This window comes from Desmodus rotundus, chromosome 8, assembly GCF_022682495.2.
Source record: "Desmodus rotundus isolate HL8 chromosome 8, HLdesRot8A.1, whole genome shotgun sequence".
Classification (NCBI taxonomy): Eukaryota; Metazoa; Chordata; class Mammalia; order Chiroptera; family Phyllostomidae; genus Desmodus; species Desmodus rotundus.
In genome coordinates, this window is record NC_071394.1 from 66,614,765 (window position 1) to 66,632,002 (window position 17,238).

At 38.3% G+C, this 17,238-nt stretch overlaps 1 protein-coding gene across 1 annotated transcript in view; it reads right to left on the reverse strand.

Annotated features, from left to right (window-relative positions):
- The window catches only part of MMP16 (matrix metallopeptidase 16), a 300,904-nt gene that overhangs the window by 112,838 nt on the left and 170,828 nt on the right, over nt 1-17,238 (reverse strand). The window contains exon 4 of the mRNA XM_024566530.3: nt 16,617-16,921. Within this exon, the coding sequence (XP_024422298.1) occupies nt 16,617-16,921 (305 nt within the window). The remainder of the gene's footprint in view (nt 1-16,616; nt 16,922-17,238) is intronic.

Sequence of the window (17,238 nt, forward strand, 5' to 3'; positions counted from 1 at the left end):
TTATATTCCCCAACCCCAGCAATTGCCACACTGTTAATTTTCTATATTGATAAACTACTGATTAAATTTGAAAATTCCACTTCATTTTGCCCTGTTGATGGCCATCCAAATTTAATGATAACCCAGATGTAGATGATTTAGAAAGAAAATTCCTACACGGACTATATTAGGAAAAGAATAATGGTCAATAGGTCAAAATATGTATTAAGGCAAATTATGATTCTGAGTGTATCTAACTCCAGACTAGCATTGTTTTGTTTCCCAGCATATTGTGGCAGACCCTGACCCATTCATCAGGCCCTTCACCTACCTGCAGCCTTCCTTGTGACAAGGTGTGGTCACTAGATTGAACTCAAGTTTGAGGAATTTGTGCAGGATTATTAATACCACTTGCACAACTGGTGCAAAACATCTTTCACCAGCAAGTCCATCTCACCTCTCAGCTACTGTCTATGGGTGACATCTATGGAGACCTTGGAGATCATGTTGACCATGACTACTGAGCCTCTACTACTCTGGTTCTGTGAGTGAGTGAGTAGATGTTACTCCTGCTCACCACTCAAACAAGAAATGAAATTCTATTGTGTTAAGCCATTGAAATCACTGGTTTTATCTGTTTCGTTTATTAAGAGCTGGGGACTTTATGTCAATGTTCATGATCCACCCACAAACTTCATTAAAACTGCTATAATGAAATAATACCATGAGTGTGATGACACCAATTCACCTGCTATTCTGTAACTGCACGCAGAGATCTAAAGATAAACACCCAAGCAGAGAATGCAGAGTAATCATTAAAAAGCTATGCAAGTGAGATATTTTTGAAAAAGCCAGGACTATCAAATTTCAGTCTTGTTTACTTCATTAAGTAAACTCAATGAAAATAAGTTTATTCCAGGAAGAAAGTAAGCCATGTTTAAAAAAAACAAACTAACAAGAAACCTCTATCATCGTTTTGAAAGCCAAATTACTTTGAGATCTCCCAGGTTTTGGTAAAACATGGTAAGGCAAGAACTATCTAATAGTTAGTATTTTCAGAATTTAAAGTCTCAGTTAGAACTCTGGTTTTCAGGATGGATTGAGGGCCCTGACCACCCAATCCTCCCAAGTCCTTTCCTCATCTTCAACAAGCACAGGACAGATTGATTTAGACAGTATTCCCACTGATGGTCACATGCCTAGACCTCTTGGTAACTGTCCTCTTGGTAAGTGCAAATTTTGCAGGCATCTGAGAAACAGTATGTAGCAACTGCAAGTGTCAAATGTGCCGCAAAGATGCTGAGGTGGCAGCCGCATGGCTAAGTCTGATTGGTTACCTGTAGGCAGGTGTTTTCTGCAACAGTGCATCAACAACACCGCTCTCACAGAAAAATGACTCTCTGATCTGCATAAATCATGTTAGTTGACTCAAGTCTCACATCATGAAGATATCTAACTTAAACAAGGTTCATTCAAAGTATAAGTGGACTGAGATGTACAATTTGACCATTCATGTTTAATAATTGTATTAGTCAGGATTCTCCGGAGAAACACAACTGACAAGTTATATAGAGAGATATATGAGAACTGATTTATTATAGAAATTAGCTCACAGAATTATGGAGGTTGAGAAATCACCCAATATGCTGTTGGTAAACTGTAGAAACAGAGAGCCAGGGGTATAATTCAGTCCTAGCCTGAAGGCCTGAGAGCCAGGGGGCAGCTGGTATCAGTGCTGTACAAAGATGAATGTCTCAGCATAAGAAGACAGATGATGCTCCTGTCCTTTCTCTTGTGTTCTATCTGGGCCCCTAATAGCCTGGCTTATTGGTGCAGGTCAGCCTTCTTTACCCAGTCTACTGCTTCAAAGGAGAATCTCTTCCTGAGACACCCTCACAGACACAACCACAGATGTGTACCAGGTACCTAGGCTTCCCTCTGTCCAGGAAAGTTGACATATAAAATTAACCATCACACTGAGGTAACAGTCTTAAGGGTTTTGATGTCCAGATGAAATTGAGATAATCATTTCTCCCCCACAGTTTTTACACAGACTGCCATCAAGACACCAGTCAGTCTTACTTTAGGCAGCAAGTGACCTTTCTGACAATAAAACACAGCCAAAGCAATGCATTCTTCTTATAAATACAATAAAATTGCAACAATGTTGTAAAACCAGTTATTCCAATTGATATTTTTCTTTTTTTTCTCCATTTTTTTATTGTGGTAAGAAACACATAACATAAATTTTACTATCTTAACTTATTAAGTGTACAGGTCAAGGACATTAGGTACATTCACACTGCTATGTAACATCACTGTCATTCATCCACAGAATACTTTTTAAATTTATTTTTATTTTTAAATATTTTATTGTTGTACAATTATAGTTGTCTGCATTTATCTTCCACCACTCTCCCCTCACTCCCTCATCCACACAACCCTCCCTTGTTTTCACCCCACCTTTGGTTTTGTCCATGTGTCCTTTGCATTTATTCCTGAAATCCCTTCTCCTTTTCCCCCATTATCATCTCCCACCTCTCTTCTGGTTGCTTTCCAATTGTCCTTAATTTCAATGTCTCTGTTTATATTTTGCTTGCTTGTTTGTTTTGTTTATGAGGTTCTACTTAAAGGTGAGATCATATGGTATTTGTCCCTTACCGCCTGGCTTATCTCACTGAGCATAATGCTCCCCACTTCCATCCATGCTGTTGCAAAGGGTAAGACTTCCTTCTTTATTTCTACTGTGTAGTATTCCATCATGCAAATATAGCATAGTTTTTTTTTTTAATCCATTCATTTACTGATGGGCATTTAGTTTGCTTCTAGCACTTGGCTACTGTAAATGGTGCTGCTATGAACATTGGGGTGCATAGGTTCTTTTGGATAGTTCTTTTGGAAAGTTCTTAGGGTAAAATCCCACCAGTGGAATTGCCAAGTCAAAAGGCAGTTCCATTTTCAGTTTTCTGAGGAAATGCCACACTGCTTTTCATAGTGGTTGCACCAATCTGCAAGCCCACCAACAGTGCACTAGGTCATGCTCTTCTCCACATCCTCTCCAACCTTTGTTGTTTTTTGCCTTGTTTATTATGGCCATTCTTACCAGTGTGAAGAGGTATGTCCTTTAGTTTCAATGTGCATCTCTGATAGCTAGTGATACTGAGCATCTTTTTATATGTAACTTGGCTCTTTGTAGTCCTCCTTGGAGAAGTGTCTATTCATGTCTTCTGCCCATTTTTTTAATTGGGTTGTTTGTCTTTCTGGAGTGGAGTCCTATAAGTTCTTTATGTATTTTGGAAATCAAACCCTTGTCTAAGGTGTCATTGGCAAATATATTTTCTCATACATTTGGTTTTCTTTTCATTTTTATGCTGTTTTCTTTAGCCGTGCTGAAGCTTTCTAATTTATAAGGTCCCATTTGCTTATTCTTCATTCTTCTCCCTTGCTCTAGGGGACATTTCAGTGAAAATATTGCTGCGTGGATGTCTGAGGTTTTCCTGCCTATGTTTTCCTCTAGGATTTGCATGGTGTCTAGAATTATATTTAAGTCTTTTATCCACCTTCAATTTATTTTTGTGTATAGTGTAAGTTGGTGATCAAGCTTCATATTTTTGCATGGAGCTGTCCAGATCACCCAAGAACATTTGTTAAAGAAGCTATCTTTACTCAATTTTATGTTTCTGCCCCCTTTGTTAAATATTAATTGACTATAGTGATTTGGGTTTATTTCTGGGCTCTTTGTTCTGTTCCATTGCTCTGTTTCTGTCCTTATGCCAGTACCAGGCTGTTTTGATTACAGTGGCCTTGTAATACAGTTTTATATCAGGTATTGTGATCACTCCTATTTTGTTTTCCTTTCTCAAAATTGCTGCAGTTATTCAGGGTTGTTTATTGTTCCATAAAAATTTGTGAAATGTTTGTAATATATCTGTTAAATATGTCATTGGTACTTTAATAGGGATTGCGTTGAATCTATAAATTGCTTTGGGTAGTATGGCCATTTTGATGATGTTAATTCTTCCAATCTATGTGCATGGCACATGCTTCCCTTTGTTTGTGTCTTCCTTAATTTCTTTCTTCAGTGTTGTGTAGTTTTCTACATACAGGTCTTTTACCTCCTTGGTTAGGTTTATTCCTAGGTACTATGTTTTTCTTTTTGCTATATCAAATGGGCTTTTTTTCCCTCATTTCTGAATCTGATATTTCATTGATGGGATGTAAAAATCCCTCCAGTTTCTGAATATTGAATTTGTATCCTCCTGTTTGGACAAATTCACTTACTATGCTGAGCTGTTTCTTGGTGGAGTCTATAGGATTTTCTATGTGCACTATCACTTCATCTGCATACAATGACAGTTTTGCTTCACTCTTCCCAATTTGGATGTCATTTTGTTTTGTTTTTTTCTTGTCTAATTGCTGTGGGTACGATTTCCAATATTATGTTGAATAGAAATGGTGAAAACTGACATCCTCGTCTTTCTTCCTGATCTTAGTGGGAAAGCTCTAAGTTTTTACCCATAGAGTATGATGTTGGCTGTAGGTCTCTCATATATGGCCTTTATTAGGTTGATGAATACTCTCTTTATCCCCACTTTGCTGAGTGTTTTTATCATAAATGCATGCTGTACTTTAACAAATGCTTTTTCCTGATCTATTGATATGATCATGTGATTTTTGTCTTTCATTTTGTTTATGTGATATATTATATTTATTGATTTGTGAATGTTGTACCATCCTTGCATCCCTGGAATGAATCCCATTTGATCAGGGTATATGATCTTTTTAAAGGATTCCTGGATATGGTTTGCCAATATTTTGTTGAGGATTTTACTGTCTATGTTTATTAGTGATATTGGCCTGAAGTTTTCTTTCTTTGTTATGTCTTTATCTGGTTTTGGGATTGGGTGATGCTGGATTCATAAAAAGAGTTTAGGAGTCTTCTATCATTTTGGATTTTTTTTGGAATAGTCTGTGAAGGATAGGGGTTAGCTCTTCCTTAAATGCTTTGTAGAATTCTCCTGTGAAAACATCTGGTTCTGGGTTTTTGTGTGCTGGGTGTTTTTTGATTACTGCTTCAATTTCGTCTGCTGTTATTGGTCTGTTCAGCTTTTCTGCTTTTCCTCACTCATTTTTGGAAGATTGTATTTTTCTAGAAATGTGTCCATTTCATCTAGGTTTTCAAATTTCTTGGCATACAGTTCTTCATAGTAATTTCTTACAATCCTTTGTATTTCTGTGGTATCAGTTGTAATGTCACATCTTTCATTTCTGATTGTGTTTATTTGGGTACTCTCTCTTTTTTTCTTTATCAGTCTGCTTAAAGACTTGTCAATTTTTTTTATCTTTTCAAAGAGCCAGTGGCTAGATTTATTGATTCTTAGAATTGTGCTTTTAGTTTACACATCATTTAATTCATCTCTCATCTTGGTTATTTCCTCCTTCTACTTGCTCTGGGCTGTATTTGTTGTTGTTCCTGGACTTCTTATAGGTGTTGGGTTAGGTTGTTTATTTGAAATGTTTCTATCTATTTTAGCTAGGCCTGTATCATTATGAACTTTCTTCTCAGGACTGCCTTTGCTTTGTCACATAAGTTACAGATTATTGTGAGTTTATTTTCATTTGTTTCCAGAAATTTTTTGATTTCTTTCTTGATCTCATTCTTGACCCATTTATTGTTTAATAGCATGCTATTCAATCTCTGGGAGTTTGAGTGTTTTTGAGTTTTTTCCTTGAGGTTGGTTTCTAGTTTCAGTCTCTTGTGGTCAGAAAAAATGCTTGATATGATTTCAATTTTCTTGAAATGTTGAGGATGTATTGTCTCCTATCCTGTGGTCTATCTGTGAAAATGTTCCATGTATATTTCAAAAGAATGTGTATTGTGCTTCTTTGGGATGAAAGGCTCTCGCTATATCAGTTAAGTTCATTTGATCTAGGACATTGTTCAATGCTGCAATATCTTTGTTGATATTCCATTTGGAAGATCTATCCATTTTTGACAGTGGCTTGTTAAAAGCCCCTACTACAATTGTGTTGCTGTCAATATACTTCTTGAAGTCCTCCAAGATTTTCCTTATGTACCTGTATGCTCCTATGTTGGGTGCATATATATCTACAATGTTTATGTCTTGAAGTATTCTTCCCTTGAGTATTATGAAGTGACCTTCTTGGTCTCTTTTTATGGCCCTTGTTTTGAAGTCTATTTTAACTGAAATGAGTATTGCTACCCCTGCTTTTTTCCTGTCCATTTGCTAGAAATATTTGTTTCCAGCCCTTCACTTTCAGCCTGTGTAGGTCTTTTGTTCTGAGGTATGTCTCTTGTAGGCAGCAAATGTGTGGGTCATGTTTTCTTATCCATTCATCTACCCTATGTCTTTGATTGGAGCATTTATTCAATTTATGCTTAGGATTATTATTGGTAGGTACTTATTCTTTCACCATTTTTTCATACCTGTCTTCTTGTTTCTCTTGGTCTTTTTTTTCCCCTTTTCTTAAAGCAGACACTTTAGTATCTCTTGCAGCACTGGCTTGGAGGAAGTGTGTTCTTTGAGGCTACTTTTGTCAAGGAATCTCCTTATTTAGCCTTCCATTGTACTTGAGAGCCTGGCTTTATAGAGTAGTCTTGGTTGTGTGCTTTTGTTTTTCATTACTTGGAATATTCCTTGCCATTACCTTATGGCTTGTAGTGTTTCCTTTGAGAAGTCATCTGGTAGCCTTATCGGAGCTCCCTTGTATATTACTTCTGGTTTCTCCCTTGCTGACTTTAATATTCTCTGTATGTCTTGGAATTTTGCCATTTTAATTATGTTGTGCCTTGAAGTGGGCCTCTTTGGGATCCTCTTGATTGGGACTCTGTGTTTCCTGGATTTGTGTGACTTTTTCTCTCATCAAATTAAGGGAGTTTCCATCATTACTTTTTCAAACAGGTTTTCTATCCCTTGCTCTGCTTCTTCTCCTTCTGTTATCTCTATTATACAGATATTATCACATTTCACATTGTCCTGTAGTTCCCTTAACCCCTCTTCTTTCTTTCTGAGCTTCTTTTTCTTTTCTTGCTCTTTCTGGGTGTTTTTCTCTTCCTTGTCCTCTAGCTCGCTGATTCAATCCTCTGCTTCATCGATCCTGCTTTTGATTTCTTCCAATGTGTTCCTCAATTCAAAAATTGTATTTTTCATTTCCTGTTAGTCCTTTTTGATAGTTTCTATTTCCTTTTTCATGTTGATACAGTTTGTAGTGAGTTCATTGTAGTTTCCCTGTAGTTTTTGGTAATTCTCTATGAGCTCATTAGCTTCTTTGCAACTATTGCTTTAAACTCAATGCCTAATGGTTGACTTGCCTCTATTTCTTTTAGCATTCTTTCTGCAGCTTCCTCCTTTCCTTTCACTTGGGGTTTCTTTCTTTGACTCCCCATTGTTTGTCAGATTCTTCTGGTTAGCCTCTGCTTTTTAAACTGATCTGTTCTGATTCCCTGGGTTTCTGGTGTAAACTTCTGTTGTAGAATACCTATGAGATTTAGCAGTGCATTCTCCTTGGTCTGTCATTTATGTTGATAGTCTGGATGTCTTTGGGTTTTGATTGTTGTTGGGCCTTTCTTTGGTGGGTCCTTCCCTCCAGCTGGTTGACTGAGTATCTCTCCACTCACCATATCTTGTATGCTATTGTGCAGGTGTGGATAGGTTGTACTGAAGCTGGTTGTTCTGTTTGTCTGAGATAATAAGGCTTCTCTCTCATTATCATTCAGTTGTTTGCCCTGGGTAATTTCTCCACCTTTTCGTTGTATTTCCAGATTGGTCCTGGGTGGAGGTTAGTGTGGCTCCCACTCACTCCTTCACCTTCTTCTGTTGTTATGTGTTGGTAGTTCATTTGTTGTTGGGTTTCTACTTCCATCTGGTATGGTGGTGTTCACAACTCCTACCTAGTCTTTTTTGTGATCAGTTGGAGGGGGAAGACAAAATGGATTAAGACAGCAGGAGAGTCTTCTATGGCATTTAAAATACCAACCTGTGGAGGAGAGATAGGAGATCCTTTGGATAAGTATAGTGTTAACTATGATATTTCACCCAACTAGTAACTTTTTAGACAGGGTGGAAAAAAGATAAGATTTTGGAGATGGAGAGAATTATGAGTTGCATCCAGGTTTTATTGTATCATTTGTGGGGTGGGTGGGTGGAGAGAATGAAAAATAGAGAAAAAAGAAAAAAGAAAGAAAGGAAAAAAAAGCCTCCTCCTTGCTTTAAACTGGCCAAGTGAATTCTGCTGGTCTTCCTGGCTGCAGAAGGCTGAGGGGGTTGGGTTGCTCTTTTCTCCCTCCCTGTGTTTTTTCAGGATGGGGACCAGGTCTGAGCAGCACTCTTCACAATTGCCCAGCCTCTAGCCCAGTTCCTCAGTTAGCTACTGGGCAGTGCTCTTCTGTACCAGGCCTATGCCTTCAGTCAACCAGTTGTCCTGTCCTTGAGGTAAACCAATTAGGGGCAACTCACACACCACCTTCTCGCTCTTTGCTGTCTTAGGTGCTAGGGACTCTCAAAGTCTCTTCAGGGTAGTTCAGCTCCTCCTCTGCATCCCACCCCATCCACTGTTTGAGTTAATTCTTTCTGGGGACTACTGATTCCCTGAGCCCTGCTACTCTCCCCTGTGGGGGGCCCCTCTGCCTTCCTCTTAGCAAGTCAGTCCAGCCCAGAGGGTGGGAGCACCACCTTGACTGCAGGGGAGGAGGAAGAGGGCGCTTGCCTCTAGGACAGAGGTGGGGTTGGGTGCCTCAGTCATGGTGGCAGCTGGGTGGGGTGCACACCACCCCCAGGGCTGTGGGCATGACTGCATGGCCTCCTCTTCTGGGGATGGGGGAAGGGTAGTAGCGTGGCCTTTGTCCTGGCGGCAGGGGTGGGCCTTTGGCGGAGGCTGCAGAGACTGCAGGGGCACAGGGACCAACTGGCAGCTGCAGGAGAATTCTGGTGCAATTCCCCAAACAGCCACTGAGAGCCTTAAAAAAAAAAATGCTCCTGTTCAAGCCTGCAGCTCCAAACAAGCACCTGGCTTCTCACACAGCCCAACTTTCCAACCAGACCGGAGACAATCCAGGTCAGGGTCTGTCATGGCCCACCTCTTCTCCCTTCTCCCAACATTTCCCAGCTCTGCAATTTCTCTGGTAATGACCCAGCCAGCATCCACAGTCTCATCGGGTGCACACTGCCCCTGTGTATTTGCCACTTTGTCTTAATCCCACCAGTGACGTCTAGCATCCAGGTCCATCCTGATGCTGCTCAAACCTCCCTGTTTGGCAGGGGAGGGAGCTGTTGACCTGGGTATATTCCAAGAATCCTGCGTCTGGGCCAGCAGGCACCGGGCCTGGGGCTGCAGCCACCCTGATCCCCGTGCTAGTCCCAGGGACCTTACCGACCCAAAACAATCTCCTTACCATCTGATTTTTCAATGTCCTCTACAATTTCGGCCTCCAACCTTCATATATGCTAGGATACCATTGACTATTCACTCTGTTCCTCAGAAGACGGGTGTTGCTCAGAAGCTAGGTGGTCCACCTGTGTGTAGGAGGAAGTGGACTCTGGCTCCCACCTATCTCGCTGCCTTTTTTTCCCTCCTAGATATTTTTCTGTCACAGTTTTATATGTCATTTTCATAGGCAACCTTTTTGCTAAGAGATTATCCATTTCAAATCTTAGAACTGTGACAGATACTTGTCTAATTATAAAGTCCTTGTGACAAGTTTGTGTTTACATTGAGAATGCCATTTAAACTTTATACTGTTGCCAATGAAACAATATGATAATGACACTCAGAATTAATCTTAATATTTTGCTAAAGTTAAAATTTCTAATTCACATTCAGGCAATGCATACTTTTCAAAAACCATATCACAGTAACATTTTCTACTGAGAATACTATGTACATTGTACTTATCCACTCCATAAAAAAGGTAAAAAAGAAAAAATCTCTTTAAAAAAAGGCACTTTTAGTGGGGGTGTGTATGTGCATGTGTTTGTTTATTTTAATGAAACTATTGTATAATTTACTTAATAGGCTTTAGGTTGGGTTTTCAAAGGATATCATGACTATGAGCAAATTGATGATAAGGTGTATAATAATGAATTAAGAATTATTGGTGGCCTATGACACTATTTATCTCCTTTGAGGTAGATGGAATTCAAACTGCCTTCATTAGCTGAGCAATATGCTGTGGAGAATGAGCTGGGTACTTATCAAGAGGCTCTTTCATTTCATTTTTGCTAAATTATCGGGTGGCTCTCTTTTCTAGGTGCTTAAGAGCAATGAATAGGAGAGAAAGAAAATGTTTCAAGTAAGTAAAACAGGGGTCATTAAAGGACTGGATTTAAAAAAAAAGTTTATCAGCCTTGGCTGGTGTGGCTCAGTGTCCTGAGTGCAGGCCTATGACCTGAAGGGTTGCCAGTTTGATTCTCAGTCAGGGCACATGCTTGGGTGGCAGGCCAGGTCCCCGGTAGGGGGCGCACATGAGGCAAACACTCACTGATGTTTCTTTCACTCTCTCCCTCCCTTCCCCTTTCTCTAAAAATAAATAAATAAAATCTTTAAAAAAAAAGTTTATCAGTGAAGATGTCAGAATTGCGCTTTGTGTATTTGTGATACAAAGACAGCCTTATAGTTAGGATCTAGGGTGGGCAGACACATTAATTCTTCCCATATTCACCACCACCCAAGAAAAGTGAGAAGTTGTTCTCTTGATGAATGATCAATACTCTCCAGGATACTACCCTCTTGTCCTGCTGTTGCTAAAGGCTGGAATTTCAATTAAGCAGTCATTTTTTATACTGTTACATCTTGAACAGTCAGTTAACTTCTCTCTAATTCCATGCAAATGTGAAACACTATTATTTTGCAGTCATTTCCTTAAACTCACTCAAAAGGAAAAAAATATATAACTATTTGACTAATAACAAATATTTTCTTGGAGAACCAAGATGGCAGTGCAGGTAGACACACTGCGCCTCTTTGCACAACCAGAACTTACAGAAAATTGAACGGCAAGAAAGTCCAACACCAAGGAGATAAAAAATAAACATTCATCCAGACCGGTAGGAGGGGAGGAGATGGGCAGCCGGGGTGGAGAGGACTTGGATTGCCGTGGCAGGACCGAGACTGGCTGAGTGTGGGACAAACAGGGCAGGCAATCTGACCACTAGCAGACAACACGGCCCCACATTTGCCCACAGATAAACCAAGAGGGCCAGACTCAGAGTGGTGCAGAACGGGGCAGGCAGAGCGGCAGGTAGCACCGTGCGGCCCAACACTCACGCATAGATAAACCTGGACAAACTGTGTGGAGCAAAGCAGACCGTCTAACCCAGGGCTCCAGCGTGGGGAAATAAAGCCTCAAACCTCTGAGTGAAAACACCCCTGGGGGTTGGGGCAGCAGCAAGAGAAACTCCCAGCCTCATAGGAGAGGTCATTGGAGAGATCCACAGGGGCTTAGGGCATGCACAAGCCCACCCACTCTGGAAACAGTACCAGAGGGGCTCAATTTGATTGTGGGTGGCAGAGGGAGTGACTGAAATCCAGCAGAGAGTGGAGCGGGTGCCTTTGCTCCCTCTTGGCCCCTCTCCCACATACAGCATCACAGCTCAGCCACCTGCATTGCCCCGCCCCGGTGAACACCTAAGGCGCTGCCCCTTTAAGTAACAAAAGCACCAAGACAAAAAAAATGGCCCAAATGACAGAACACTTCAAAGCTCCAGAAATAATTCAACTAAGCAGTGAACAGATAGCCAACCTATCAGATGCACAGTTCAAAACACTGGTAATCAGGAAGCTCACAAAACTGGTTGAATTTGATCGGAAACTAGATGAAAAAATGAAGGCTATGCTAAGAAAGACAAAGGAAAATGTACAGGGAACCAAGAGTGATGGGAAGGAAACTGGAACTCAGATCAACGGTGTGGACCAGAAGGAAGAAAGAAACATTCAACCAGAAAAGAATGAAGAAACAAGAATTCGGAAAAATGAGGAGAGGCTTAGGAACCTCCAGGACATCTTGAAACGTTCCAAAATCCAAATTATAGGGGTGCCAGAAGGAGAAGAGGAGGAATAAAAAATTGAAAACTTATTTGAACAAATAATGAAGGAGAACTTCCCCAGTCTGGCAAAGGAAATAGACTTCCAGGAAGTCCAGGAGGCTCAGAGTCCCAAAGAAGCTGGACCCAAGGAGGAACACACCAAGGCACATCATAATTCCATTCCCCAAGTTGAAACAGAAGGAGAGAATCTTAGAAGCAGCAAGAGAAGAGAACACAGTTACCTACAAAGGAGTTCCCGTAAGACTGTCAGCTGATTTTTCCAAAGAGACCTTAAAGGCAAGAAGGGGCTGGAAAGAAGTATTCCAAGTCATGAAAGGCAAGGACCTACATCCAAGATTACTGTATCCAGCAAAGCTATCATTTAGAATGGAAGGGAAGATAAAGTGCTTCCCAGATAAGGTCAAGTTCAAGGAGTTCATCATCACCCAACCCTTATTATATGAAATGTTGAAGGGATTTATCTAAGAAAAAGAAGATAAAAAATATGAACAGTAAAAATGACAGCAAACTCACAGTTATTAACAACCACACCTAAAACAAAAACTAAAGCAAACTAGGCAAACAACTAGAACAGGAACAGAACCATAGTGATGGAGATCACATGGAGGGTTTTCAATAAGGGAGTGGGAGGGGGAGAGAGGGGGAAAGGTACAGAGAATAAGTAGCATAGATGATAGGTGGAAAATAGACAGGGGGTGGGTAAGAATAGTGTAGGAAATGTAGAAGCCAAAGAACTTATAAGTATGACCCATGGACATGAACTATAGGGGGGGAATGTGGGAGGGTGGGGGTGGGCAGGATGGAGTGGAGTGAGGGGGGGAAATGGGACAACTGTAATAGCATAATCAATAAATATATTTTTAAAAAGAACTTTAAATACCTTTATGAAGATATATAATAAAAACAACCCAGTACATAATTGTTTAGAAAACACACACTTTTAATTTGTTTCACTGGAGAAGAACCATGATTCAGTAACAGAAAGGAAAAAAAAAAGAAAAAAACACCTGAGATGTATTTTGCTTCAGGGTTTTAAAAAAAATAATATTCTACCTAAGGGTATTTTTCCAACAACTTGTAGCACTTCTTGAAAATTATTAAATCCATGAATCTTTTTATATTCCATATTCAGCAAAACTTCTTTTGAAGCTTATTTATTAAAACATTTTACAATAACTGAAACCATATTACAAAAAGCCCTTCATAGGTCTTTTCCTTAATATAACTGTATCTCAATTAAACATAAAAATCCCGCTGAACTGGCAGTGTGCAAAATTCCAATTTCATTTTGGAAAAAAAATCCCACTATCGATTTCCTTGCCATAGCATGTGAGCCACATATCAGAAGGCAGGGCCCTCCCAATAATGAAAAAGTTTAAAATTATACTTGCAGATTAATGTGGTGTCCATTAATATTAAAGATTCAATTTAGAAGATTCACCCTCAAACTAATGTTTTAATTCATATGAGACTACACTTACGTTCTCACTTTGTCTTCTCTCCTTTCTCTATCATACTTTTACCTAGATCAAAAAAAAATCAGTTTGCTTTCATACATAGTCCCAAATTTTCCCTTATGGGCTATCTTACAGATTTTGTTCTTCATTCTGGTAAAGAGAGTGGCCAGGAAAACAAAAATAGCTTAATTGCCAAATTTGGTCACTAACAACTCTGAATAAACATGATAAAAATAGCCAGTATTCATTGACCATATTTCTATTGGCCCCGCTCTAAATGTTTCACATATATTTAACCTCTTATCTCTATGACATTTGTAAAAAATAAATACCAGTATTCCCTCCATTTTATGGATGATAAAACTGAGACACAGAGAGATTCAGAAATTTACCCAATGTGAAACAGATAGCATATAATAGAACTGGGATTTGAACCCAGGCATAATCTGGAGCTAGAAACTGTGTTTTAAATAACTAAACTATATTGACTATTATGGTTTTTTTAAAAGCAGAATGCTTGTTATGCAAACACAATGTGAAACCAAGTGAAATAAATGTACAGAGTAAAATAAAACAATTATTTGCTGTGCAAAAAAAATAATATTTTCTTCCAAATTAAACACTAAATATTAAATAATTGTTTTGTTCAGGTTTTTAGTAATGGGCCTATTTACAAAAATTATACTTGTACAATAAAAGTTAAGAGGCAATCAAATATGTTAATATATAATCTGAGCCAATAGTCCACTGGCTTCACTGGACACTTTCAGTTATGTGTTTCAGAATCCTTTTTATCTCAGAATTCTTTCCACATGTATATTCCTTGGAAAATTTCTAACATCATATAAAACACATATGCACTCATAACACTGATCCCATCCAAATCAATGTATTCTCACTTCCTAAATCATCTCACATGCCCTTACAGATTTTTTTCTTAAAACTTCTTTAAGAAATTTTTTTTTAATATTTAAAAAAGTATATTAGCTAATGCCTAAGAAAACTACTGAGAAAAGATACATTTAAAGGATTTCTGCAGCTTTCTGGAGGATTTCAATATTTTAAGAGAATATATAGGCCTTTGATAGGCCTGACCTCCTTTATAGATGATTTTAAAAATAATTTTACATTTATGAGGCCACAAAGCCAAATTAACACAACTTCAAAGCTACCGGTATAAAACAGCTGATCAATTATTGAAATGAAACAGTATTCGCTGTTCAGAATTTTAAAAGAAAGTCCTTCCTTGGAGGAACATGCAATTTTGACTGTCTCAGCAAGATTCAAATGTAAGTGCCATTTTTCTATGTCATTTAAAATGCAAACATTCCTTCCATTCTTTAAAATAAATTAACAATTGAAGACATCTGAACTTCAATAAACTGTCTGTGGGGTTTTGATAAAAATAAAGTAAACCTATTTTATTTTAATTGATTTATGCATCAAACCAGTATGGTTCAGCTCCCCTGTTGTGGACATTTCAGTTAGCTGCTCAGTAGAGGTTACACAGGCCTGAAGAGAAAAAGCTTCTACTTAAAAAGTACCAGCCCTGCAACATATGGCACAGAGAGAAAACCAGTGCACAGCTTGGGAGAGGCTTCCTGAGCCAGTGGTCAGTTAGCCAGGGATCAAATGCAGGGCTGTTTGACACCAAAGATTTTGTGTTTCATTCCACAGCAGTGAAATCTCTCAACACATTTTTCATTAGTCACCAAACTAGTTCTTAAACATGATACCATAACTTAATATTATAGCCAATACGTTTATTGACAACTCAAAACATCATTTTGTTTAATACTAGATATTTTTGTAAAATATAGTTATTGCATTTATTTCTTTAAAATTTGATGTTATTTTATGTTTAATTCAACCTAATTAACTTTTTCACTGTTTGAATACTACATGTTCTAAAAACACATGGCTATTAACATTAATCTAGCTAACTAAGCTATCTTACAAACTAACAAAGCTTAATTTGATGACTAGGTTTAATGCAGCAAGGAGAAATTAAGAGTGTCATTAGCTGATTAATTGTCTTTTAAACAATGCACACTTGTATTTTCAACGACATTCTACTATATGGTGAGAAAAAAAAATTTATCTTGAATGCAAGAACTGGGGAGATGGTTCATTTGGAACTTTATAATTCTAGGATCTTAAAATTCTCTGAATGTTTTATTAAGCATAAAATTGAAGTATGGTTTGTTGTCTAAGCATAAAATTAAAGTATGGTTAGAAACACATGCTTCTTATTTCATGTAACTATTCTTTTAGTTATTGAGTTTTTTATTTTTACATTATTTTTGCATGTGAAAATAATTATAAGATTAGAAAAGTAATAGATGTGTCCACACAGATTGGCAAGTAAGTGGTTTTGATAAAAATAAAGAATATAATACAAAATAATAAATTTTGTAGTTGCACTAGATTGGGAGACCAAGGAAATGGATGAGACAAAAGAAAAGGGGCAAAATTTTACAAAGTAAAAAGGTATTAGTAGAAACAAAAAATAACAGAAAAGATAGAGTACAAGCCACATCATAAATGTTAAGCAGGGTTAAGTTTCAAGTGAAAATACTGGAATGATGTGTAAAAAAGAAAAACAAAATTTGCTTAATGCATACCTAATAACTTAAATTATATTAAATCTTTTAAGTGTGCCCTGGCCCATGTGGTTCAGTTGGAGTGTGTCCCATAGCTGAAGGGTTGCTGCGAGTTTATTCCCAGTCAGGGGACAAGCCTGGGTTGCAGTATTGATCCTTGGTCCAGGTGTATACAACAGGCAATCGATCGATGTTTCTCTCTCTCCCTTCTCTCCCTTCCACTCTCTCAAAAAGCAATGAAAACGTGTCCTCGAGTGAGGATAAAATAGATATTTTAAGTGACATTGCACACTTAAAAACTTCTCATCTTTAATCAAAGGATCACATGAAAACCATCATTACCTAATGACCCATACAAATTCTTACTCTAAAAGTTTATTAAAAGCCTCATATATTGTTTCATAATTTTAAAAACATATTTAGAATTGATTCCTTAAGTTTGTGAATTAATTGAGCATTCCAAAAATAAAATAAAATAAGAGAACTATTTACTACAAGAAGAGTGATGCACTTACCATCGTGATTTGGATTTCCTAGTGTCCATGGCTCATCGGAGTCAAAATGAGTGTCTCCCCCAATTCCTGGTCCTGGGAAGTAAGCATGTGCCAAAAACCCTCCCTCTCCATCAAAGGGTGAGCTGTCTCCATGGAAACCAGAAGCAAAAATGATGGTTATATCCACGTCTCTCTTGCCATTTTCTAATTCACTGTAGGGCACTTCTTCGAATGTCAGAGGAGTCACATTCTGCCACACATCAAAGGCACGGCGAATTGCTTTACGGGTTTCAGGCTCCCCTACTTTTGGAGTTACGTTCTTTATACTGAAATTTAGAGAAAAGAATAATTGTCATGAATTCGTTACATATAGTCTGACTTATTAAAGATTTTGATCTATTCAGTGAATAAAATATTAAATAGGAAAGAAACAAATTAAATTATAGCTGAATTTCACTACACTGGAGTCATTCAATTTTCAACAGTATAGTAGGACAAGACAGTGAGAAGGTCTCTGAACAATGGGGAGCAGTGGGTCATTGGACCCAGCAGGTACTTTGCCTCCTGAACAACCACAGGAAGATGACTTTGCTTAATGATCAGACAGGTGCAACAGTTTGGAGCTGAAATTAAATAAAAAAAA